General features: G+C 35.7%; 1 protein-coding gene across 2 annotated transcripts in view; it reads right to left on the bottom strand.

Annotated features, from left to right (window-relative positions):
• Nucleotides 1-25,142, bottom strand: part of MACROD2 (mono-ADP ribosylhydrolase 2) — a 2,080,661-nt gene that overhangs the window by 55,279 nt on the left and 2,000,240 nt on the right. For both annotated transcript variants that reach the window (XM_073878419.1, XM_073878420.1), the window contains 3 exons: nt 25,046-25,120; nt 11,293-11,367; nt 10,931-11,023 (listed from right to left, as the gene is read on the bottom strand). In XM_073878419.1, coding sequence (XP_073734520.1) covers nt 10,931-11,023; nt 11,293-11,367; nt 25,046-25,120 — 243 coding nt within the window. The remainder of the gene's footprint in view (nt 1-10,930; nt 11,024-11,292; nt 11,368-25,045; nt 25,121-25,142) is intronic.

Here is a 25,142-nt window from a genome sequence, read left to right as displayed (position 1 = left end):
TCCCTTCTCCCATTCGTCATTTCCCTAATGCCTTGGAATCCTTTTCTTCTAATCTCCCAGAGATGCATAACTATTCCATTTCCACTTACTGTGGCCATGGTAATTAGATGTACCTGAATTAAATCTCAGTTGTGCAACCAACAGAGACTGACATTAAAAAGGGATGGGTCATGATAATAAAAATGCTGCCTAATTTAGCATAGATTATAGAAGCAGGGAAAACTTCATGGTAATTCCCAACTGGAACATGGAAAGATATTGGAGCCTCTCCTTTCTCTGGGGACCTATTAAGACAAGCCTGAATTTTCAACATGGTTTGAAGAGCCCATGTTGAGAGGTAATGTACTCCTTTCCTATTGCTGTTGTAACAAATTACCATAGGCTTAGTTTCTTAACATAACACAGATTTATTTTCTTCGAGTTCCAAAGGCCAGAAGTCTGAAATAGGTCTTACGGGGCTAAAACTAAGGTGTTGGCAGAGTTACCTTTCTTCTGGAGGCTCTGAGGAAGATTCCATTTGATTTTAGAGGCTTCCTGCATTCCATGGCCTGCTTCATCCATCTTCAAAACTACCAACAGAGTTCTGAGGCATGTGCTCTCTCCCCTCTATTTGTTTCTGTCTCTGTCTCTGTCTCTCACCCTCTGGCTCTGGCTCTGTCTCTCTCTGTCTCTCTTCAAACACCCACACACACCTTGTATCTATATTTACCTTCTCTATTACTTATCATATTTAATTATATATAATTATTAGATTTTTATGTTAAGTTTTATTTTCTGATGGCGTAGGATTGTCTATAATATTTTGCTAATGGGAAAAACAAGAGTAATGTAGCACACTATGAAATGACTATATTAATTTTGAAAAGTATTCCCTTACATTGAAATTATATGCCCAAATCTTAACATATTATGAGCCACACCTCTCTTGATACCGAATATTATTATCTTATCAATTATGCTCCAAAGCATATGAAGATGAAGGACAGGTGAAGTAAATATCTTGGGTATATTTGAAGAATAAACTGAACATGATGAATGGAAATAGAACATTCTCCTTTGAAATATGTCTTTAAAAATAAATATCTACTTGTTTTCCTTTCATTCCTATTTCTCTGTAGCTTTTTTCTATTGGTTTCAATTAAATCCGAGACTAATAAACTATGACATCTCTGAAACATGAACAGACATGCTTCCATGTCAAAAATGTAAACTCTAACAATGAAGTGATATTTACTGGTTAGAAACATGACTGATTCATCATGACATTTCCTTTGAAGATTCACTATGAAATAAAGCAATCGCATACAGTCAACTCAAACCCCACTATTGTTAAAATGCTTACCCCCCTTTTCCTTTCCTTTTTTTTTAATCATTGCAGCAGATGTCATAAAATAAATGTAGTGAAACATTCAAGCAGCAAGCTCCCTAATTGTTTCCATCCTGATTACAAAAACACATTGAAAGGTAAATCCTCACAGTGAAATAAATGAAAAAAATAATTAACCTTCAAAGTACTCCTTATACCACCTGCTCTTTACATACTGTGCTGAAATGAAGGCACCTGATGTATAACGAGTAATAAAAAGAAACTGAGTTTCCTTCTAAAACAGAAAAGTAGCACTTAAATTTGAAATCAAATCAGAATGGATATACCTTTCGTATAATCAACAGGGTCTGGAATCTCCTCCATCTGAGTCAAGTGAAGTGGTCAAGTCTAAATTCAAGTACAGTAAATATTTTATCTAACATACATCACATATTATTTTGTGGTTATTTGTTATTTTTAAAAATAAAATATTGTATGCCAATAGATGTTGAGCTTCTGTGTCTTTGAATGCAGATACTCCAACCATTATCTGAATTTAAGCTTATATGTTAAAATCTGGGTTGACAATATTTTGGTCTTTACAACAAAATGTGTAAATGAACATATTTACACATTCATATTATTATGAGCCCTAACTATGTACCCCACTCACTTTACACATTAGACCTGCATTTTTGTTAGTTCTGTCACCTAATGGTCTTTCTGTAAAAATGGTTATGATTAGGATGTTTAGTCCACGGTCCTAACGCAGGTCTCACTTGTAGTATACTCAGAGAAAGCAAGGATCAGTTCACTGGTAGATAGGTGGAATCTCCTTTTATTTTTTTATGTTTGAAAATGTATTGTTTTTTAAAGATTGTATTTATTTTGCGGGGGGCGGGGAGGAGCAGAGGGAGAGGGACAAGCGGATGCCATACTGAGTACAGAGCCCTACGGGGGGCTCGATCCCCTGGCCCTAAGATCAAGACCTGAGCTGAAATCAAGAGTCAGAGCCTCAACTGACCGAGCCACCCAGGCACCCTGAAATCTCCTTTTAAATAGTGGCAAAAAAAATGTGTTTATAGGAAACTTAAATTTTTATTCTGAGGGAAAAAGAGCCAAGGCTTCAGAGTATTCCTTCTCATCCAAAGTGTGAAATGTTTGGGGCCCAAGTCACACTTTTTTGGGCCACCTCAAATGGAGGCTAACATCAACACCAGAGGGAACCATCTTCTCCCAATCCCCCAGTCTGGGGAGGGGTGTGGACAGAGCAAACGCTGTGCCTACAGCTGGGCAAGGCATTGTGGGAATATACCTGTGTTGGCAAGGCTAATGAAACATATGTGCATATATGTCCATGTGTAATGATAAACATTGCATTAACTTAGGGGTTCCTGCATGATCACGAGTGGTTTCACATTCAAGATAATTTGGGCTATATTCACATAGATGCTATAGACTGTGGGTCTGCAAATTTTTTTTTCTGTAAAGGGCCAGATAGTAAATGCCTGGGCTTTGCATGTTTTAATACAATTTTATTTATGGACACTGAAATTTGAATTTAATAGAATTTCCATGTCTCACAAATTATTTTTTTCCCCCAACCATTTAAAAGTGTGAAAACCATTTTTTAGCTCACAAGCCATACAAAAAGAGTCAGCAGGCCAGATTTGGCCAATGGGTTGTAGCTTGCTAGAGGCCCCAGATCACTCCTAAAAAATGGTTTTATTTCACCATTCCAAAAGGCATGAGGACAACTACATCTCTCACTAAAGAGGAAACCAAGGCTCCAGGAGGCTTAAGCAGCTTACTTGTGTTTCAAGCTAGTCAGTGTTATAAGTTATATATAAGTAAGACATATAATACATAGTAATAATATATATAATCAGCATATATGAACATGCAAAATAAGTAAGATATACATAAGAAAAATTTGTGTCTACTGTATATAACCAAATTACATAATATATAATTTGCTTACTTTTATATAAACAATTCATATTTCTTGTGTTTTTTTTTCACTATTCCATACGAATCCCATACCAAAGGCCAATAGAGTGCAGTAAATGTAACACATATATGGCTCTTATTGACTATATATATATATATATATATCAATATTAGGTGTTTAATAAGTATTTGTTGAATGATGGAACAATTTATCACTCTCAGTTATATGATATGCAGTAGGAAACAGTGTACTAATGTGCTGGTAATGATCTTACTGCTAGGCGGATTTATGAGTTAGTAGTTAATTATATCACCAGTAATTAAGTTTTCCTTACCTAGGCTCAGTGTTGTTTGCACGGGGAAATAAATATATTTCATAATAATAAGGAGCATTGTTTCCATATCTTAACATCTCTGAAATAGAGAATTGTAAAATTTTTTTGGCCAGGACATTGGATGAAATTGGCTGATCCTATATAGGCACTAACATCAAAAACAAAAGTACCAAAATTTGCAGAATGGGTTTCAATGGCTTAGACGAAAACCCTTGGAAATAGTAGTAAAAGAGGGAAGGAGTTGAGGAGGTAGTAAACCAGAAGTGTTTAGCAACTCTCTAAGTAGAAGCAAAAAAGTAAGGTAGCTCTACCTTAATAATAACAGCACAGTGCCTTTTAATTTCTTTATGGATTCTCTTAAAGTCTGAACCATCCAAGTGTTTAATGGCACAGAGAAGGACAGTATGTGTGAAACAACACAGCTACTGATAACTCTAAATGAAAGTGATTCAGAAGTAGACCCTGAATATGACGAAGTTTTAGTAATATCTTAACTAATTTATTTAATACATTTCTATGTTTATGTATTCTCCAGTTATTTTTGATAAAATCCTATGTCTAGTTATTTTAATAGTTATAAAATAATCTAAATTATTTCAATAGTTATAAAATAAAACATCTAAATGATAAGAAAATGCATCTTACTTTAATTGGCAAGATTTTTTAAAAAATCCTTAATGATACATAAAATAATGGTGCATCTTACAGGTGCGACATCTTAGAAGTAAACATACAGCCATAGTATATGTCCATTTATAGTGTATGTAGAATAGCAGCCTTTGGCACAAAATGATAGCAAGTAAGTGACAATCTCAGAGATGTAAGTAGAGGTTGCTGGCCCACCCCAATACTGCCTTGGTGTTTTATCACTGTCTGTGAAACCTATCAGATAACCAACATTGATGAATTCAGTGAAATGGGAAAAAGGGTAAAAATGACAGTTTTACCTTCAGTGTTGTGCCAAGAAAAATTGTCTAAGACTTGACAGTGGGCAAAAGAGATCCGTGGGTGTCCCTTCTGTGGAAGGCCAGGTGTTGTCCATCACACTCTCTGGAACTATTTGATTCTATGGGGTGTTACTCCTTTGATGCACTTTCTATCAACTAGACTATTTTATACATCTGTAGAGATAGCACTTGTAGAAACTTGTAGTAATGAGAATGTGACTTGGTGGCAACCATGCAAATACATTCGGTTTGGTAGAGAAGAAGGGATATATCTTATTGCCCTCTATGACATTAACTCGTCTTTCAAATTTCAGGACCCCCGAATGTCATGTGTGCATGTGTCTATGTGAGGCTATATTCGGTATTCCTGATTGTATGTGCATTATGGAGATGTATACATCTAAAATCTCTTTTGAATCAGTTTTATATCTTACTGGTTCCCTCATTAATTAATGATTTAAAGAAAATCTTTTACATGGATTCATTTTCTACTTGTATGAGAGTCATGATTTCATCATTCTGAAAATTACAGTTTAACATTATTTACTATCTTGGAGAAGAAGGCAAATATGATGAGCATGTCACCCAATGTTAACAATTTACTCACTGTCTTTAGAGAAGACTAATTGTCTGGAATGTTTAAGGATATATGCAAAATAATATATGCTTAGATGCAGGTAAAATTCTTTTCATTAGATGTGATAAGAATTAAGGTATGCCATGCACAGAGAGTTGTAGGACTCTAATGGAGCAGAAAGGAATAAAAAGTTCCACACCTGGAGACAGGATTCAACTTAAGGGAGAGGTCTGTATCATCTTTGCAAATTACTCTGATAAACCACATTGCCATATGCCTCAGGGCAAGACCAGACAACCTAGGCAGGTACAAAGTCAAATTGTAAATGAAACTGGGGAGTTAGGGAGGGGAGACAATAAAAAAAGACAAAGTGGATTCAGGAACAAAGCTGGATGCTGGGGATTTATTAGAAGAGATGGTCTCTGAAAATTCCCCAGATAGGGATGGGCTAATAACAACAAGTTTCGATCCTAATGTTCACTGAAGCCTACCCATACCTTTAAGTTTCTAGGGCTTCCCCCCACCCTTATATGTAAAATGGAGGTTCAGGGTAAATTTTTCAAAATGTTAAAAGATAAGCTGATCCCAGCAAACAAGAGGATTTGGCCAAAAGGCCAAAGTTTGGCCAATAATATTATAATAATGTTATTATTCAAGAGGCATGATATATACATTTTTAGTGAGTCGACGCTGAATCTAAATTTACACACATGCATACAGAAATACAGGACAGAAGCCAAAATCATTATTGCAGCCATGAATATACTATTCATTCTTCTTTGTTTTCTAACTTTAAAATGATAGGTCAGGTACATTTTTATTTGAAGAAGAAACATGAAGAAGATTAGCATGCCAAAAATGAATTTTAAAAAGTCATGTCATTGTAAATATAAAAATTGTAATTTTACTTGTTAGACAGTGTAATTTGAATGAACTGGTTCTATATATATATATTGCCTACATACAGATGTGCAGAAAACCTAAGTAATTCAGTTTAAAAGGTTGGAATTTTTATGTTCAATCTAACCAATACAAGGAATTTCATTAAACACTTAAAAATATTCATAAAACCTTAGAAGGGACCAGCATGATGAATTTATCTTATATTCTAAAACCAAATTTGGGTTGACAAATTCCAGCTACACCACACAGTTAGGACAGAAGACCAATAACAGAAGAAACTATCTGAACATGAAACTGCACACCCCACCCAACTAAACTGTAGTGCTGTTAACGTGAAAAACACAGCATTATGAATGTTGACTTCATTTGAAAAGATGAGATAAAAAGACTTTCTGAAAATAGAAAGTCCCAGGAAGTTAATTGCGCTAGGGCTAAGTTCATATAATATTTTGTATGAATCAAAAAAATATGTCTGAACTAGGATTCTCTGAAACAAAGAGCACAGTCTGGAGGAGGAAAGCCTGCCTGCTACGGAGGTTGTGTGTTGCTGCATGGCCGGTGTTGAGGCTGCTTTTCAAGTAGAGAGGAGAGGGCTCTGTCAGTGATGTAAGAATCCCATCAATAGTGGAAAACACCAAGGGCTGGGTAGTGGTGCTTTGTAGACAAAATGAATCCCTATTGGATTTGACGGGTAGGAGCAGAAGAGAAAGTGGTTCACTAACTATGTGTTCGCTGAAAGATCCAACGGTGGCCAGAGGAGGCTCGAGAAAGGATGCTTCCCATGTGGATAAGAAAGATGGTGATGGAAAGCCAGGCTGGTTCTTAGTAGAATTTGGGTGTAAACCTACTTGGAGGCGAAAAACATTGTCTCCCCATTGAAAGACTCTTGGAATAATCAGCCACCCAATTACTGGTTGACTTCTGAAATAAAATATGGTTGATTTGGCTGATCTTTTTGTCTGGTCTAGGGCACCTCTGCATTTTTATCGATAGAATGCAGTAAGTGAAACTGAGTAAAACCTGTAATTTCGGCTTTCTCAACATATTGGTGATCACTGGCTCCCGTGTTGCCTCCCCTTGTTTTATCAAGAATGCGGTTCTTTGGCCTTCTAAGAATATTTGTGAAATTGCATTATTGAGTTCATGCCTCTCATTGTGCAAACCCAGAAAATGGGATTCCTAGAAGGTAAAGAATCGCCAGGAACCACGCAGCCAGAGTCAGAACCATGGACACTTTGTTCCATGGCCCTGCTCGTCAGAGGCCAAAACACTAGCCTTGCAACATGATAATTTATACTTGTTGTGGCCTTTTAGCTCACTTTCTACTTGTATACCTGTCTACATCCATCTTTTCCCAAGAAAGTCTTAGACCATAATATAGACCTTAAGTTTCCAGTAACATTTTAGTCAACCTGAGATAAATAAAGAATTACTATTTCATATTATACTTATCCATTGATACAAGAAAAATAATTGGGATGTATGTCTTCTATGTAACACTTGAAGAAATACAAGAAAAATAATTGGGATATATGCCTTCTATGTAACACTTCAAGAAAAAATCCAATATATTCCTAATAAGTCATACATGAAAATCATGTGATATAATAATGACATGATTTTAATATAATTCAGATTTTATTTCAACTATTTCTAAATTCAACTAGAAATAAAAATCTTCAGAAAAATGTCTTAATACTGGCTTTCTCTTTTATGCTAAAACAGGAGATCATATTTTGAGGAGATCTCCTATAATATTACTTTCCTATTAGGTTATCAGCCTAAATGGCGCTATTTTACTGGATTTCATATGAGCCACAGATCCTGCTGGGAAAGCATAAAACTGGACTCATTTAGGAAGAGGCAGTGTGACTCTATGAGAAAAGCTGCCATATGTGAAACCTCACTTTATGCCTGTTGAAATTTTTGTATTTCAGATCTCCCAGGGATATGTCCATTGTGCTATTGTATAATTTTATCAGCATGAACTTCTGCTGAATATTTTCTCTTCTTTTCAAAACCCGTATTTTGGTAGAGCTAACTTCAAAACTTAATGTTGCAACATCTGTGCCCATACACCTGGGAGCCATAGAAGATGTATCCTGAAGATTATCTACATTTTCTAATCTTATAGAATGCTACAAAATGAGAGAACAAGTTTATACATTTTTTTCCTGGTCTGAAATTTTTTGAAAGCAACCACCTTCTGTCTCCTTGGATTCTCAAAATAAAAGAGAACCAATATTTTTAAAGCTATAAAGAATATCCCTACAAATGTAATAGAATATTCATTTGTTTTCATTTGCAGGTAAGAGTAATTTTTAAGATGTTTGTGCAACTTTCCATTAAAATACACTGAATATACACAAAACCTGGAGCTATATTCTCAAAATGCTTTCAAACAAGATTCTAATAACTCCATGAGCCTAAATAAAGCAAAAAAAAAAAAGTCCTTATTTGATTTATTTAGTACTTTTATGCCATGGATCTGCCAATAGATCAATGGCATCTTCTTTTAAAAATAGAAATTATGGTTGGATCAGCATTTCCCAAATAGAAGATTGACATCTTGACAAAGAAAAAGGAGTTTCTGAAGAGCGAGAAATGCCTCCCACTTCACCTTTCATTAATTGTTCTGTCTTTATAGAAAAGAACATACATATCGAAACCGCCTGCAGAATTCGGTGTTGAAAAGGAAATGTGCAAAACAATTTTTTTTTTGTTGAAGGAAAAGGTGGAAAATGTGAAGTTTTGATGGATTCAAAATAGTTAGGAAGGACCATAAATGGACTTGAGCAACTCCACATGTGCATTCTCTCGACTTGGTCGTCAATTTATTGAAGTGTGAGGAATACTAAACAATGAGTGCTTTCTATGTGGCAGGTACTGTGATTTCTGTACATGTGTCAACTCATTAAAGTTTCTCCACAACTGTACGTGACAAGTGATTTTGTCATCACCATCTTACAGAGGAGGACACTGAGGCATTGAAAGTTGAAAGAACTTGCCCGCAGCCACTCAGCACGTCAATGTGGGGAAGAGCTACTCCACAGTGTCCTGAATCTACATCACCCCACTCTCCTCCTGTGACTTCCCTTATCTGTCATGGGCTAGCTATTCACTCTTACTTTGAAGCAAAGAATAAGATGAGAAGGGGATGCATTTTAAGTTATTTCAAATTTAAACAGGAATATGCAAGCCAGGGCCAAGTTAAGTATCTGCCAGAAAGAAGGGGAGGGAAAATTTTGTTTATTCAAAGCCACAGGCATTATTACTCTCCTGCAGTGAAAAGTCACATTTGAAGAAAGAAATCCAACTTCAAAGTTGCTACAAGCAAGTAGCCGACTTTGACTTCACTTCTTTCTCATGAGCCATTCTGCCATGTTCTATAGAGGATTGGCATCCCTGCAAGGGAGAGGGACGTGGGTATTTAGAGGAGGGCTAGATGCTGGAGAACTACTGCAAGAAGGGACACCAAGTCAGTGAGTGCGGAATGCCAGCTTTTCCCTTGTAGGTCAAGTCAAAAGGAAGAAAATGTACCCGTTGTTTGATGTTCCTCATTTGCATGTCTTGGGGCACAATATACAAAGTAAATAATTTCTGCTATAGAGAAAGTAAATAGGCAGGCAAGACATTGTGTGTTTTACATGTTAGAAGCACAACTGAAGAGAGCAATGCCATGTATGCAATGTATCTGTGTCTGAAGTCAGGGTCCTATCAATTCTCTGTTACATCATCAGACATAAAATACTCCAGATACGCCATTTACTTGACTTGCTGGGAACACGGTATCATGAGCCTGAACTAGGATTTGCAGGGAAATGGAGAAAAGGCTATTAGAAACAGAGAGATGGAAGAATATTGTGTTCTAAATGCAATGGAAATTTTAAAGAAGATGTTGAAATCACTAACATGGCTTAGTAATTAAACTGTGTCAATGCCCCGGCCAAGAAGAGTTCATAATTTGGAAGCTGTAGTTACTATTGACCTGATTTTACTATTGAGATCATGTCTGCATTTTAATTTGGAAACAAAATTGATCACTGTGTTCTATAAACAAGGCCTGTCAAGTTATTACTTTGCAAACACAAACTTATTTAAGAGCAGCATGATTTATGATATAGTATACCAGACAAATGATTTCATTTTTTATTTCATATTTGAGCTTCTCTTAAGAGAGATTGCTTTATATTTTAAAATGGAACTCATCAAGTTCTTCAATAAATACTAAATTTCTTTGATAATAGTTTTTTAATATAGATATTTTAAAAGAATGCCTGTCTTTACTCCAATATATTGGCTTGATGCCCCAAATACTTCTTTAAAATTTATGCAGTGTTCGTTCCTCCTATGTCTTCAGAAATCATTATAATGCTCACTTATTTTTTTAACAGTATTCAATATTACTGCATCCTAATATTAGTGGACAAAGCATGCAATTTAGAAGGTTCATGTAATGTGTATATTTTACATAAATTGCTTCCTTAATCACTACCATATGAAGGACGACAGAAGGAAATCAATACAGAAAGTCTTATCTTTGTGTTTTAAAGCCATCTCGGACTTTCTAAAACTCTTATTGGTCTAGATCCATCTAGTCCATAATTTCAATTCCTTATAGGCTTTCTCAATACTATAATTTTTGTATTTCATGATTTTTAAATAAAATTAAATTGAAACAAATAATAAAAAACATCTTCAAACTACGGAAGGGCAAAAATTACAAGTATCTTCTTTTGTAGATTTTGTTCTAGATTTTGTTCTACTCTCGCAAGTAGGTTCAGGATGAAAGAAATGCTCATTTTCCCTCTTTACGGACTGCTATTGCAGGAGGGTAACTGACGGTTGCATTCTAGGTGGGAATCCCAGGAAACTCTTTATTCTTGATGGGTTAATTTAAGAGCAGTCCTACCTTTTTCACCTTCTTTGTCTTCTTGGTCATCTGTTAGAGGGATCACTTCTGGTTGCTCCACAATCGTGTCATCTTCCTGGTTTGGTGAGAGCTCTAAATAGAATGTCAAGACAGAAGGAGACTCAGGTATGTTTTCATCGGAATCAGTGAGAAAACACAGTGACTAAAGCAGAGAAAGTTAAAGTTCCTTTTTTTTCCCCTCCGAGTTTTAAGAGGCACACAGAGCAGAACACTATTGCCATGCTCTGATAATTAGTGCCTAAAACACACACGCACACTACTCACAAACACCAGGATAGACAGAAGTCATGGTTCACAGTTTCATCTCATTCTCAGATAACAAGGCATTCTGGTTTCAATACCTTCTGTTTCCATATATGAGCTCTGGGAGTCTGCCTCAATTTTTATTTCATTCTTCGTTGAATCATGCTCTTGTCCTGTTAAGAACAGTGATTGAAAAATAAAAGAAATGAGACATGCATGATCGTAGGTTTATCCCTGGTTTGGAAAAGCAAAACATTCAGAAACCGTGTTTCGATCCTGCATGGAGAGGCAGAGAACGGTTTCGAACCAAAGTGGGCAACTTTGCAAATCATCAAATTTATGTCAATTGTTTTATGAGAAATAGCCAGGTAATTAGGCAAAAACCTCTTCTTTGGACTGACTGGTGTAATTGGTGTTTAGCTTATCAATGCACTGAACGTCAACGGACACAACCTGGAAGTTTTGAAAGTTTAAGTAATTCCTGGGCTTTAGTGGGTTATCTATGCTTAATTTTCCTTTAAGATGTATAAATTTCATGTACTGAGGATTCCTAGAAAATTAAAACCCTAGTATTCTCATTCTCCCATTAAAAGAGCATGAACATCTTAAGTAATGTGAGCACGCAGGGATTGGGTCACCTAACAGCTCAACCATTCTGTTAAGACACCTACTAAATATAGCAAAGGTCAGGAGAGAATTCAGCCAATTCTTGATTACTCCAAGGCTGATTATCTAGTAATGGTTTCTCTTCCACACCCCCTGGCTTCTCCGCCTCCCCTCCCCTGTAGAGTTTTGAATATTTAAGTGCTCATTAAGAGAGGAAATTGAAATCTGTCCATTTGCCTCATTTTAACGAAAGGTTTTATGCTGAGAATATGCTTTTTTTATGCTGAGAATATTTAACTGTTAAACTAAAAAAAAAAAAAAATCCAGAGCTAGAGTTGGTTATTGGCATGAAGGGGATACAGAGGGGCTTGGACTCTGCTGTGGTAGACTGCATTATTGTTTGAACTGGTCCCTACTGCTTCCTGTAAGAGGATTCAACTCCATGTCTGTGACCATGTGACCTGCAGTGGCCCCTGTGGGACAAGTGTTTGTTCCCACCTCACTGACACCAGGCCTATTAGTGTGACTTGGTTTACAAAATGGCACATTTGGGCAGAAGCTTTAAGATCCATTGCATGTGTCCTCCATCTTTCTTGCTCCTAAGTGAGCGTGCTCCTTCAGTCTACATCCTGGAATGAAAGCATGTGGAGCAGAACCAAGCAGAGACACAAACACCTTTGTTGTAAGCCAATGGAACTTTTAGGATTATTTGTTACTCCAGCAAAGCTAACTCATACAACCCTTTATCTTTAGTTTCCTCTTTCATGCAACTATCCTTAAACTGCCCGCTCTATGGCTTCACCTTGGTTCATTCTCTGCTAGCATGACCCCCAAAAAGTTTTTTGAGATCATTCCTCTTGAGCTCAATTTTAATCAAAAGGATCTGATAAAATAATTACAATGGAGGCATATTTATCTGATCATTGAAGTGAAATTTCTCAAGCTGTCTTTGATGACTTTCTGTCATCACTTCTAAAATTCAATGAAGTGCCGGGGCGCCTGGGTGGCTCAGTCATTAAGTGTCTGCCTTCAGCTCAGGTCATAATCCCAGAGTCCTGGGATCAAGCCCTGCATTGGGCTCCTTGCTCAGCCAGAAGCCTTCTTCTCCCTCACCCACTCCCCCTGCTTGTGTTCCCTCTCTTGCTGTGTCTGTCAAATAAATAAAATCTTTAAAAATAAATAAATAAATAAAATTCAATGAAGTGCCATGTCTTGATGATTCTGCAAAATGTTTCTCTTTTCCCACTTTTCATTTCCCCTTCTCCTTTCCTCATTTAAGGATATATTGTCTCTCTCTTGGATCTGTCATTTTTTCCTCCTCTAGTGTATCCTGTGAATTGCTAGCTGAAATACCTTTTAAACACGGATTTGATCAAGATGTTTCCCCCGCCGATAAACCCCGTTCACCTCCATTCCACTCCAGTGCTACTTAAACTATGGTCTGTGGGTAAGAAACACTGGAATTTCAAAAATATAGGAGTTCAGGCCTCATCTCAGACCTAGAGTCAGATTCTGCATTTTAACAAGATTTCTAGGTGATCTGTATGTTCATTAAAGCTTGAGAGGCACTGGCCTAGGATATATGTGTATCTGCAAATTATTTATCCTATAAAAAATGCCAGACTTGGCCCAGACACTTCACATACATTATCTCTAATTACCACATTAGCCCTGAAATTAAGTATTGTGATACCCATTCTGCTTTCAAAATGTTCAACTACAAATCCTTTCTTCCTTTCTGTTTTGCTTGGAAATGTGTTTATTTTGCCTTTTAGTTTTTAAATTGAAGTATATCTTGCTTATAGTAAAACACAAAATTCTTAATCATATAGCTTGAAGACTTTTGACATGCACATACATGTGTCTCCCTGTGCAATCACCACTCAGAATGAGAACATTTCTAGCACCAGTGGCTCTCCCTGTTGGTACTAATGGACACCCTACAACAGGTGAAAGGTAATAGTTTTGTCTGTTCTTGAAATTCATAAAAACAGAACATACACTATATGCTCTCTTGTAGCTTGCTTTCTCACATGTCCTCTGTGAGATTAATCCCAGTTGTTGTATATGTCAATTGTTTATTCTTTTTTGTGGATGTATACTATTCCACTATCCAAATATATTATGTCCTATGGATGCTGAATTGTTTTCAGTTTGGGGCTATTATAAAGAACACTGCTAAAAACATTCTTGTGCGTGTCTTTTGGTGGATATATGTATTCATATCCCTTGGGTATAAACTCAGGAGTGATATTGCCAAGTAATAGGCAACACATAACTTTGGCTTCATTAAATTCTGAAAAACAGCATTTGGAAGAGTATGTTCCACTTTATACTCCCACCAGAAATGTATGAGAGTTCCATGTGTGCCCTTTATCCTTCAGACAGTGTCATGATACTACTAGTCACAAAATTCTTTAATATGGAGAAGAAAGCTGTGCAAAATCTTTTCCCCAAAACCCATTTTTTTTTTCCACATTTGGGTACCATATAAAGCAATAATGCCACACACTATCGGTCACTTATTTGACACTGTATTATGTGCTACTAAATGACAGATATGTCAGGTGCTGGGAATAGATCTTAAATAAAATAGATACAATACTTGTCCTCAAAATGCATAGTTGCAAGGAAAAAGGCACTAAATGTGCATAAAGTTCTTTTTAGTAAGATGTGAAACAGAGTTCCAAATTTATGAAAAAACTCACTTTTAGCAGATTTTTAAATCACAGGAAACTGAGAGGGATAACAAGTATACTGGACAACAAAATCAACACTGAAGCATTCTTAAATAGACTAAACGAAACAAGAAGAAATTTGATAAGGATAAATGTTAAATTCTAAAATCAAATTTCAACTTCATGGAATGAGATGGGAGGAAATCAATCCTATTTCTGATAAAACTAGAGCTACAGGTTTTGTATTCCACGTTTGCCCTAGATAAATACTGGATGGATATCAGAATAGTTGGATGGAGAGAAGGATTATAGCACATGGAAAGTGAAGGGGAGGGATGCCTGGATGGCTCAGCCAGTTAAGCATCAGCCTTCAGCTCAGGTCATGATCCCAGGACCTGGGATCAACTCCCGCATCAGGCTCCTTGCTTCGCGGGGAGCCTGCTTCTCCGGGAGCCTGCTTCTCCCTCTGCCTGCTGCTGCCCCTGCTTGTGCTTTCTCTCTCTCTCTGAAAAATAAATAAATAAAATCTTAAAAAAAAAGAAAGAAAGAAAGTGAAGGGGATTTCTCCATTTATTTCCTGGCAAACATCTTGCCTGGATAGCTATTTCTAGCTATCCAAACAAACAGGAGACTTAAAAATGAAACATAATAAAAGAGGGGAATTATAGTAAGGGAAAAATATTTTTGTAAAAAAATATATTCAGAAAAACATAAAACATAGATAGCATTTTTGGGTTTGCAATGAACTCTAAGAACGAATGAATAAGGAAATGAAGAGATGGATTAAATGAAGAAGAAATTGTCTGAGACAATCAGAAAAATCTACAAGCTTAAAAACACAATGACAACATGAACATCAGCAAAGGATGTCATAAAAGAGAATGAACACTATTCATAAATGAATGTTCTAAAGAAATCAAACTTTTGAATTAAAATTCACTAAGAAGGCAAAAGTTAGGGAGCAAAATGAAACACAAAAAGATGATAGATACAGAGGACAGAAAATGCAATAGAATTTCTAATTTAAAGATTAGAGGAAGTCTAAGCAGCTGTAATTTTTTGTGATAGCAATCATTAAAAGCATTATGAGATTTTCAAAGATTGTAGAACATAGAATATGATTTCATTTTTTATAACTATGTACTCATCTGCATTTTAGATTTTACAACAAATGCATATTATATAATTTAATACTTATAATGAAACAATTTAGGAAATAGAGAAAAATGCTTTCAGTGATATCATAGAAGAAAAATTTGTAACTAAAAGGTGTTTGAGTCTAGCCAAATCTAGTTACTTTTGCTCAATGTCTATTCTACTTGAACTCTAAAAAAACACTTTGAGAAATTCAGCTATTGAGTACCTCTTCTTGAATGTTCCTCTTTTTTGTCTTTTCGTCAAATCACCTACCTTTCTGTTCTATGTCCCAACCTACTCACCATTTTCTAAACACATTACTTTATTTCTTGCCTTTGCATCCATTTAGCACATGTTCTCACTGGTTGAAACACCCCATTTTCCCCCTTTCTATCTGGTAAAATTCTCCTCATCTTTCAAAACTAAGTCATCAATTTACCTTTCTCTGTAACATCCTCTGAATCACTAGGCAGGATCAATCATTTTCACATTCTTGCTTATTGAGTTCCTTTGCTCATTTATCTGTTTATTATTCATCTTATTACACTGTATTATAGTTGTATCTGTTTGTCTCTCTTACCAGGCTATGAGCATTGTGAACATAAAAAACGTGCTTTATTCATATTTCCCCTCCCAGTACGTACTAATAAGGATTGATCAATAAATATCTATTTAATTGGCTGTTCATTATAGTACTCATCTATGTCTGCAAATAGTAATTAGGAACCGTAACTTACTTTCTATTGCATCCTTTAGCAACACGATAAGTGCCTTAGGCTGCTAAGCAGTCCGTATACTATATTTATTGGAAAGAACCCTGAAAGAAGAACTTGAAGTTTTAGGCAAATCACAACCTCTTTGAGCTTCAGGTTCGTTATCTATCTATTTTTAAGGCTGTAGAACTAGATAATATTTTAGATTCCCTCTGTCTTTAGCATTATATGAGGATCTGTCTCCTGGTAAAGCTTCTAGTCACCGCTGATGTTTGTTTATTGGGTGGATGATATCGAGAGAGGACATTCACTGTCTGAGTGAGCCTCATTCTCTATCGCTGTTGAGATAGGGAACCGACCACCACACCTATTCCTGGATCCCTGCTGGGACCCTTGACTTGTCATTTGCAATCGGGCTTTGTCTGCACAATGAAGACAAAGAGTAGAGCATTCAGAGAACAGAAGCAGCCACTCTGTATTCCTGTTGTGTCCCCAGTCCCAGTGCCCCATTTGATAAATCTTCGGAGGAATTTAATCAGGGATAGGAAGACCACAATTCAACAGGGCCTGGGGCCCCTGCTGATAAGGGGGGAACTGCCTGAGGTAGCAGCCTAAGGCTCTTGATGAATACTAGGGATTTTCTCTTTGACTAGGAAGGCCATGGCACTTCACTTTGAGGATGAGAGGCATTGCAAAGTTCTTGTGGAGTATTTCTCCCCCCTTGCCTTTTCACTTCTTCCTTCTCTTGATCTGTTTCAACCTGTGTGCTTTACATATTTTGACAATCTTTTCTTGAAATAGAAATACATATATTTTCTTCTTTCTAATTTTTCTGAAATAAAGTCAGTAAAAAATGGGGAAAGAAATGAGGTGCACAGCTTTGAAATCCAACAATAATCATATTTGCTCATTCCTGAGCCAAGTCAGGACTGGGCATATTACACAAAGAGGAGGTACTTGTTTGAGCTCCTTGCCCTGCACCCAGGCCTGCTGTGTGTTAATGATGACTTCAGGGGTCTCCAGCCCTTCTGCCTTCCTCTACAGTGCACTCAGACATGCCATTTGCTTTCTTGACCCCATGGGGGCAAGCTTTATGTTTGCCTCTTCACATTCAGTCTAGTTGAATTCTACCCACTGTCCTCTGCCTTACTCCCTCCTGGCAGAGGAAACAAAGGAACATAAAGGGTCCCACAGTTTATATATATATTTTTATACAGTGAACTCAATCATCCATGCTAATGGGAGGGGACTATTAGAACAGATAATCCATAAATCCATTCACTTTTCTTTAGAAATAGATCATGTGATTATTTCTTGGAGCCCTGGTAATTAAGTTTGGCTCAAGCTAATGCTTTAAATAATTTGCATAAAAATTGGTCTGGGGCCATCAGTGTGGAACTAAACATTTCTAGAGGATAAACCTAAATGCACTCTGTAAATGGACTGATTTTGAACAATAGTAACAAAAGTATAGTTTTATTGTTTGCAGATTATTATATGCTCAAATCTTCATAAGAACAAAGACTTTGTTTCTTTGATGCTTGTCTTAAAGACAATGGAAAATTGTGTCCTTTTGATAAACCTGAAACTTGACTGCTGCTAATATTCAAAATTTTATATGTTTACCATGTCTAAAAATAACCTCAGTTTAAGAGCAAAAATTAAACCTAGATTAGTGTGAATTTGATTATCTTCTAGATACCCTTCATTTTTTTCCCTGGGGCCAAAAAAACTTACTACCTAATGTAAATTATTTCTAAAATTATTTTTTCTTGCAGTTACAAAAGAGTTGTAGTTTCCTTCTAGAAACACTGAAAAATACATATAAGTATTTAGAATTATGAGTAATTTCATAACTATAATTCATAGCTATAATAATTTTATAACTGTCACGTTAATATTGTAAAGTGCTATCTTTCTTTTGTGTGTGTACATATGTATGTAGATATACATCTGTATATGCATACATATATATGTATCTGTATATATATATGTTTGTGAGTCTTTGTGTATGTGGCTCAATACACATACACACACACAGAAATATATAAATATATCCTAGGATCAAAATCAAAAACTTTGATTCTTGCTTTTTTAGTTCATATTTTTATAAGCATCTTACACTGTCATTAAAATTTCTTCAGAAGTTTTATTTTTAAAAGATGCAGTATATTCCATGTTATGGACAAAATTTTGGATGTCTCCTTTCTTTTCCCCCATTAAACATTGCAATGAAGATTTTTGTCAATACATGTCTCCCTACTCTTGGTGGGTGTTACTTTAAGACAAATTCCTAAAGCATAATTCTAGGATAAAAGTATGAACACTTTACTTTTTATTAGATTTTGTCAAAATTGCTGATGAGGAGGTTATGTCTTTCAGTCTACCACCAATGGTGTGTGAGCATGATTGGATACCCTATTCCCACCAATTCTGGGCATTATCAATCCTACTTAAACTTATCTGATATTCAAAAGGAGAAGACACTGAAATCATGTTTTATTTGCATTTCTTAAAATATTTTATTTATTTATTTGAGAGAGAGGGAACACAAGCAGGGGAAGTGGCAGGCAGAGGGAGAAGCAGGCTCCCTGCTGAGCAAGGAGCCCAATGCGGAATTTGATCCCAGGACCCTGGGATCATGACCTGAGCTGAAGGCAGACGCTTAACCAATTGAGCCACCCAGGCATCCCAATTCATCTTTTGTAAATTATAATTGAGTCCTTTGTCCATTTTTCAATTGTTTTTTTATTTTTTTTAAAAGATTTTATTAATTTATTTGACAGAGAGAGAAAGACAGCGAGAGCAGGAACACAAGCAGGGGGAGAGGGAGAAGCAGGCTTCTCGCCGAGCAGGGAGCCTGATGTAGGGCTTGATCCTAGGACCCTGGGATCATGGCCTCAGCCAAAGGCAGACACTTAATGACTGAGCCACCCAAGCACTCCCTTTTTTTCTTGTTGATTTATGAGGTCCCTTTTTCTGATTCTTTGTCATTTAGTTTGAGGGTACTTTTCCTGGGAGTTTTTCTTAATTTGATTATAATCTTTATCATGTCAAAATGTGTATATTCAGATTTAGCCATTTCTCTCCTTTATGACATATTGACACATGCACACACATTTTGCAGATATATATATGTATGCCTTTTTATAACCTATGTATACAATCATGTGTTTATGTGTTTTTATTTATAATTCTCAAAGCAGTTCTTATTTCAAAAATTTTAAAAAAATTGCGTTTTTGTTCTTTTAGTCTGGTATTTTTAGTTTCATTTTTACATTTCATCTTTGCTCCTCCTGTAATTTAAGCTGGTATAAGGAATGAGGTTGGGATTCAGATTATTTTTCCAAATGGCCAACCAGTTGTCTTAATGCCATTTGTGGAGTCATCTGTTTTTGAAATGTCAGCCTGGGGAAGATGTGCTAAAAACCCAGATCTACTCTGGTCCATTTCTAAACTCTTTATTCTGTTTCATTGATTGACTTGCCTATTCCTGTAGTAGGACTACACTGTGAATCACATTTTTCAAAGATTCCATATAATTTTTGTCTATTTATTCTGTCATCAACTGAAAATATATCTGTGAATTCCCCATTGCATTTCCAAATGGATTTTATTCATACTGTATCATCTGGCACATAAAAAACCATCATTATTATATTAAATCAGCGATTTAAATTTTTATTGATATAAAATGAGCAATTCTTTCTTGCTTGAGACTTTTTGCTAGAATTCTAACTGGATAGATCCTTAAGTAGTTTCTCATGTTTTCTTTTGATGCTCATTTCCCAAATATACCTTTCCTGACTTTATATTTTTTTATTTTTATTTATTTATTTGTTTGTTTATTTTAAAGATTTGATTTATTTCTTTGACAGACAGAGTGCACAAGCAGGGGGAGCAGCAGAGGGAGAGGGAGAAGCAGGCTTCCCGCTGAGCAGGGAGCCCAATGCAGGACTCGATGCCAGGAACCTGGGATCATGACCTGAGCCAAAGGCAGATGCCTAACCGACTGAATCACCCAGGCACCCCCTGACTTTATATTTTTCAAAAATTTACTCTTTTTTAAAAATATTTTATTTATTTATTTGAGAGAGAAAGTGACTAATCGAGAGAGAGAGAACATAAGCCAGGAGGGAGAGGCAGAGGGAGAGAGAGAAACAGACTCCCTGCTGAGCAGGGAGCCTGATGCAGGTTTCAATCCCAGGGCCCTGAGATCATGACCTGAGCTAAAGGCTTAACCGACTGAGCCACCTAGGTGCCCCTATTTTTTTAAAATTAATTCAACCCAACTGACTTTTACACTTAATAAATTAACCTAATTACATTTCCTGTCATAACTACTTGCCTGTGTTTCTGTTATCTTATTTGATATATTGTGCTTTTGTTACACTGCTACTTATTTTTTTATTTGCATTATTGAATATACTCATGTGTGGTATGAAACATACCAGGAAATTGAAAGAGTAAGATCTCTTCCTTTAATTTTATTGTGATTTAATTCTATTTGTTATTATCACCAATTTTTTTCAAAGGTATTCTTTACCCTAACTTATATTGTCAGAATCTATAGCAGAGCAGGATTTTCAGTTTTTGACTACCTTTACTGAAATCAGCATTTTGTGCAACTCTCCCTTCTCCCCACCATAATCTTTGCTTTATAAACTCTGACATTGATACTTCCTTCCTTTTCTCTCCCTCTTTTTCTCCCTTTCTTCCTTCCTCTTTTAACTATTCTCTAAAAATGCAACAAAATATAGGAAAGTACACAAACAATATAGAAAGTTCAGTTAAATAACCAAAAGCAAATAGAGAAACTATATATCCTTATAGTTATAAAAACTAGATATCTATCCAGTCCAGAAGCCCAGCTCATGGGCCAATCAGAACCTCATCCCTAATCACCAAAATCTAATCAGCACCTTAACTCAGAGTAATCACTACCTAGATTTTCTTTATCATTATCCCAACTTAGTCATTTCTTTCTAAATAGTATCATTATCTTTTTATGCTTTTCAAACTTGATATAAATGAGACTGTACAATATATATGCTTCTGTACTTTCTTTAATTTAATGTTATGCTTGTGAGAGTCATCCATGTTTGAGCCTGTAATTTTAGTTTGTAGTTTCCAATGAGACTTCTGCTTCCTCTCCATATCTATTCCTCTGTATGTACCTTGTCTTTTCCCTCTGATTGTTTTTGAAATTTTTCTGTTTATCACTGGTGTTGAGCAAGTTGATAATGATGTGCTTAGTTATAATTTCATTTATGTTTCTTGTGCTTTAGGGTCATAGAACTTCTTGGATATATGGGTTCACAGTTTTCATCAAATATTTTTTCTGTCTTGCCTTACCATGCGTTGCTTTCAGAGATTTCAATTTATGTATATTGGACTTTGAGTTACCTTTAAAGTTCTTCCATAGCTCACTGGTGATCTTTTCATTATTTTCAATCTATTCTCTCTGTGTTTCAATTTGGATGGTTTCTATTGCTACACCTTCAAATTCACCAATCTTTTCTTCTGCAGTGACTAATCTGCCATTATGCCCATCAAGTGTAATTTTCATCTCAGACATTCTGTTTTTCACCTCTAGAAATTCAATTTGGGTCATTTTATATCTTTAATGTCTCTAATTAACATGGACAATCTCTCTTTTAGCTTTCAGAAAATATGGAATAAAGTTATAACTTTTAATATGGCCTTTCATATTAATTACACTATCTGTACCATTTCTGAATTGATTTATATTAACTGATTTCTCTTCTCTTATAGGTCATAGTTTCCTGCTTCTTGTTAAGAATTGGTATCATCAGTATTCATTTAGACTTACTGAAAAATTACCATTTACCTTGCTTTTGATTCTTTTCCTTCATCTTTGTCCTATCTGGGATCAATACCCTCCTACCTGAAGACCACCAAAATTCTCTGTTGGTGAACTTTTCTTTTTCTTGGCCAGAAATATACTTGATTAACTTATTCTTGAAACACACATTTTCCTTGAGTTTAGAATTCTTGGTTGGCAGCTATTCTGCTATATTGTCTTATTATTTCCATTGTATATATTAAAAGTCAGCTATCAGTCTGTTTGTTTAAATATTGCTTTTTAGATGTTCTGTTTATCTTTGACTTTCAGCAGTTGTGCAATGATGGGCCTACTTGTGCATTTATTTTGTTGGAGTGCAACGGGCTTTTGGAACATGTGGCCTGATATCCTTCATCAATGTAGGATATTTCTCAGCATAATTTCCTGAAATATTGTTTTTGCCCAATTCCCTCTCTCTTTTCTGTCTGGGACTCCAACTATATCTGTGATAGACTTTATAAATTTTATCCTCTATATTTGTTCCCTTTCTTTAGTGTTTGCATCCTTTTTTTTTTTTTCTCTACTATTTTTATTTTGGATATGTTCTTACTACCTAACTTCTAGTGCACAAATTCTCTTTCATCTGTGTCTAATATGCAGTCAAACCATGAATCTATTCACTGAATTCTTCATTTCAGTTATGGCATCTTTCACTTCTAGATTTTCTTTTCTTTTTTTTTCTTTTTTGAGATTTTATTTATTTATTTGAGAGAAAGAGAGACAGCATGAGTGTGTGGGGAGGGGCAGAGGGAGAGGGAGAAGCAGACTCTCTGCTGAGCAGGGAGCCTGACATAGGGCTAGATCCCAGGACCCTGAGATCATGACCTGAAACAAAGGCAGACACTTAACTGACTGAGCCACCCAGGAGGCCCTTTCTTTTCTTTTTTCTTTTGTGTTATTTTGTTTTGAATTTCTAGTGCTCAGCTAAATTTTTCAATCTCGACTTTATCTCCCTATAACAGTCAGCAAAATTATTTTATACTTTGTTTATAACTCTAATATTTTCAGCCCAAATGGCCTGTTTCTCTTGACTATTTTTTATGTTACTTTGTTTCATTTTTTCTGGCTTTTTTTCTGTGTGTGTTGGACATGCTGGAAATTAAGTTTAAAAACTCGTTTTTGTAAATGGTTTGAAACCTACAACACTCTTTTTTAATCTAGTAAATGTTTTACATTTGTTTTTCTCAGGTGCCAGTAGGGACTAGCAATCTGGGTTGATCTTAATTTAATTTGAGGATTGAGATGATTCAGAGCTGGGCAGCAGTCTTTCAGAAAACTGGTTCATTCTTTCTGGTAGGATGCATATCTTTAAGGTTTCGATGCAAAAAGCAGGGGGTTTACCATGGTCCCTTGCCATTTTCAGCAATGGGACTCTGGATACCTTTGGTAGAATCAGCAAATGACTTAAGATAAAAACAACTTCAAGTTCTGAATTCACATCTCTGGATATCTATTTTCTCCCAGAACCTAGCCTGACAATTCTTCACTATCTTGTAAGCTCTCTGATGCCTTTAAACAGACTCCATAATTTTTTGTTTTTGTTTTTGGTGTAGTTTTTCTAGTTATCTTCAAGGAGAGTAATGGTCTAAGTTATTTAGACTTTCATTCCTGAAAGCAGAAGTCTCTCCCTTTTTCTTTCTCATTTTAAAACAACATATACTATAATTTTCAGAGATAAAAGGAAACATTGAATTAAGATATTCTGATACAAATTTTGAAGCAATTATTTCAACATTTTCATACATTTAATGAGTCTCTTATCACATACTACTTTCCAAGTGTGCCTTTCTCAGTCTTGACTTTTTCCTTCCTTTCTATATTTATTGTTTTTGCACAGGATTTCTGTTAGTTTATTCAGGAGGGATACTTGAGTGGCATATTTTCTTAATCTATATATCCCTGAGAAAATACTACTCCTGATTTCATGCATGAGTAATAACTTCACTAAATATAGAAACTGTGTCCTTTAGAGCAATGGAAATGTTACTCCATTTCATCTAGTATTTAGAATTATGGAAGAAGAAAGCAAGCTAAGGCTAATCTGATTTTGGTGATTTTGTTTATAACCTGATTTTTATTTTCCTATATGCTTTATAAGCCTTTCTTTATCACTGATCTTCAGAAATTCTATGAGGCTTTGTAGATTTCTGTTCCTATTTGAGTTTTCAGTGCCTTTGTTTATAAATACGTGTACTCTTGTGTTTTGGGTGGAGGAACTGGTTTACATTAGGAAAACTATTTTTCTCTTATTTTTCTAAAGATTGTTTCATTCCTGTTTGTTCTAGTCTCTCTTCTTGGTATTCCCAGGTTATGTAGATTTAATCACCTAGATCTATTGTCTATATGTGTCACATTTCTTTCATGGTTATCATATCTTCATTTCTGTAGTTGCGAACCCAATGCCTGTAGAGTTTAGGCAGGTAACAAAAATAAATAAAGTCAAGGCGCCTGGGTGGCTCAGTTGGTTAAGCGACTGCCTTCGGCTCAGGTCATGATCTCGGAGTCCTGGGATCAAGTCCCACATCGGGCTCCCTGCTCAGCGGGAAGTCTGCTTCTCCCTCTGACACTCTTCCCTCTTGTGCTCTCTATCTCTCATTCTCTCTCTCTCAAATAAATAAATAAAATCTTTAAAAAAAATAAATAAAGTCAGCCTGGTACAAGAATAGCAAGTGATGAGGATTGTGGAGAGCAAATTTCCCTTTTAAACTTGGCAGCTACCAATCACTTGATATTCATAGCTAATAAAATATTACCAGATTCCATTTTTTCCCAGAAAAACTAAAATCTGGTTTTTTTTAGATGTAATGTTTCTCAGCAGAAAAAACAAATGAAAAAAGATCTCACAACTTACCATTAGGATGATCTTGGTCACACACAGAATGATCTGTCACTTCATTGTCTTTTGTAATATTGTCCTTTGCAGAATCTGCCACAACAAATAAGAAAAA

Source organism: Callorhinus ursinus, unplaced genomic scaffold (assembly GCF_003265705.2).
Source record: "Callorhinus ursinus isolate GAN/ISIS: 27379988/994484 unplaced genomic scaffold, GSC_fseal_2.0 scaffold29, whole genome shotgun sequence".
Classification (NCBI taxonomy): domain Eukaryota; kingdom Metazoa; phylum Chordata; class Mammalia; order Carnivora; family Otariidae; genus Callorhinus; species Callorhinus ursinus.
The sequence above is the reverse complement of the archived record's forward strand: the minus strand, read 5'-3'. Positions and strand labels throughout refer to the sequence as shown.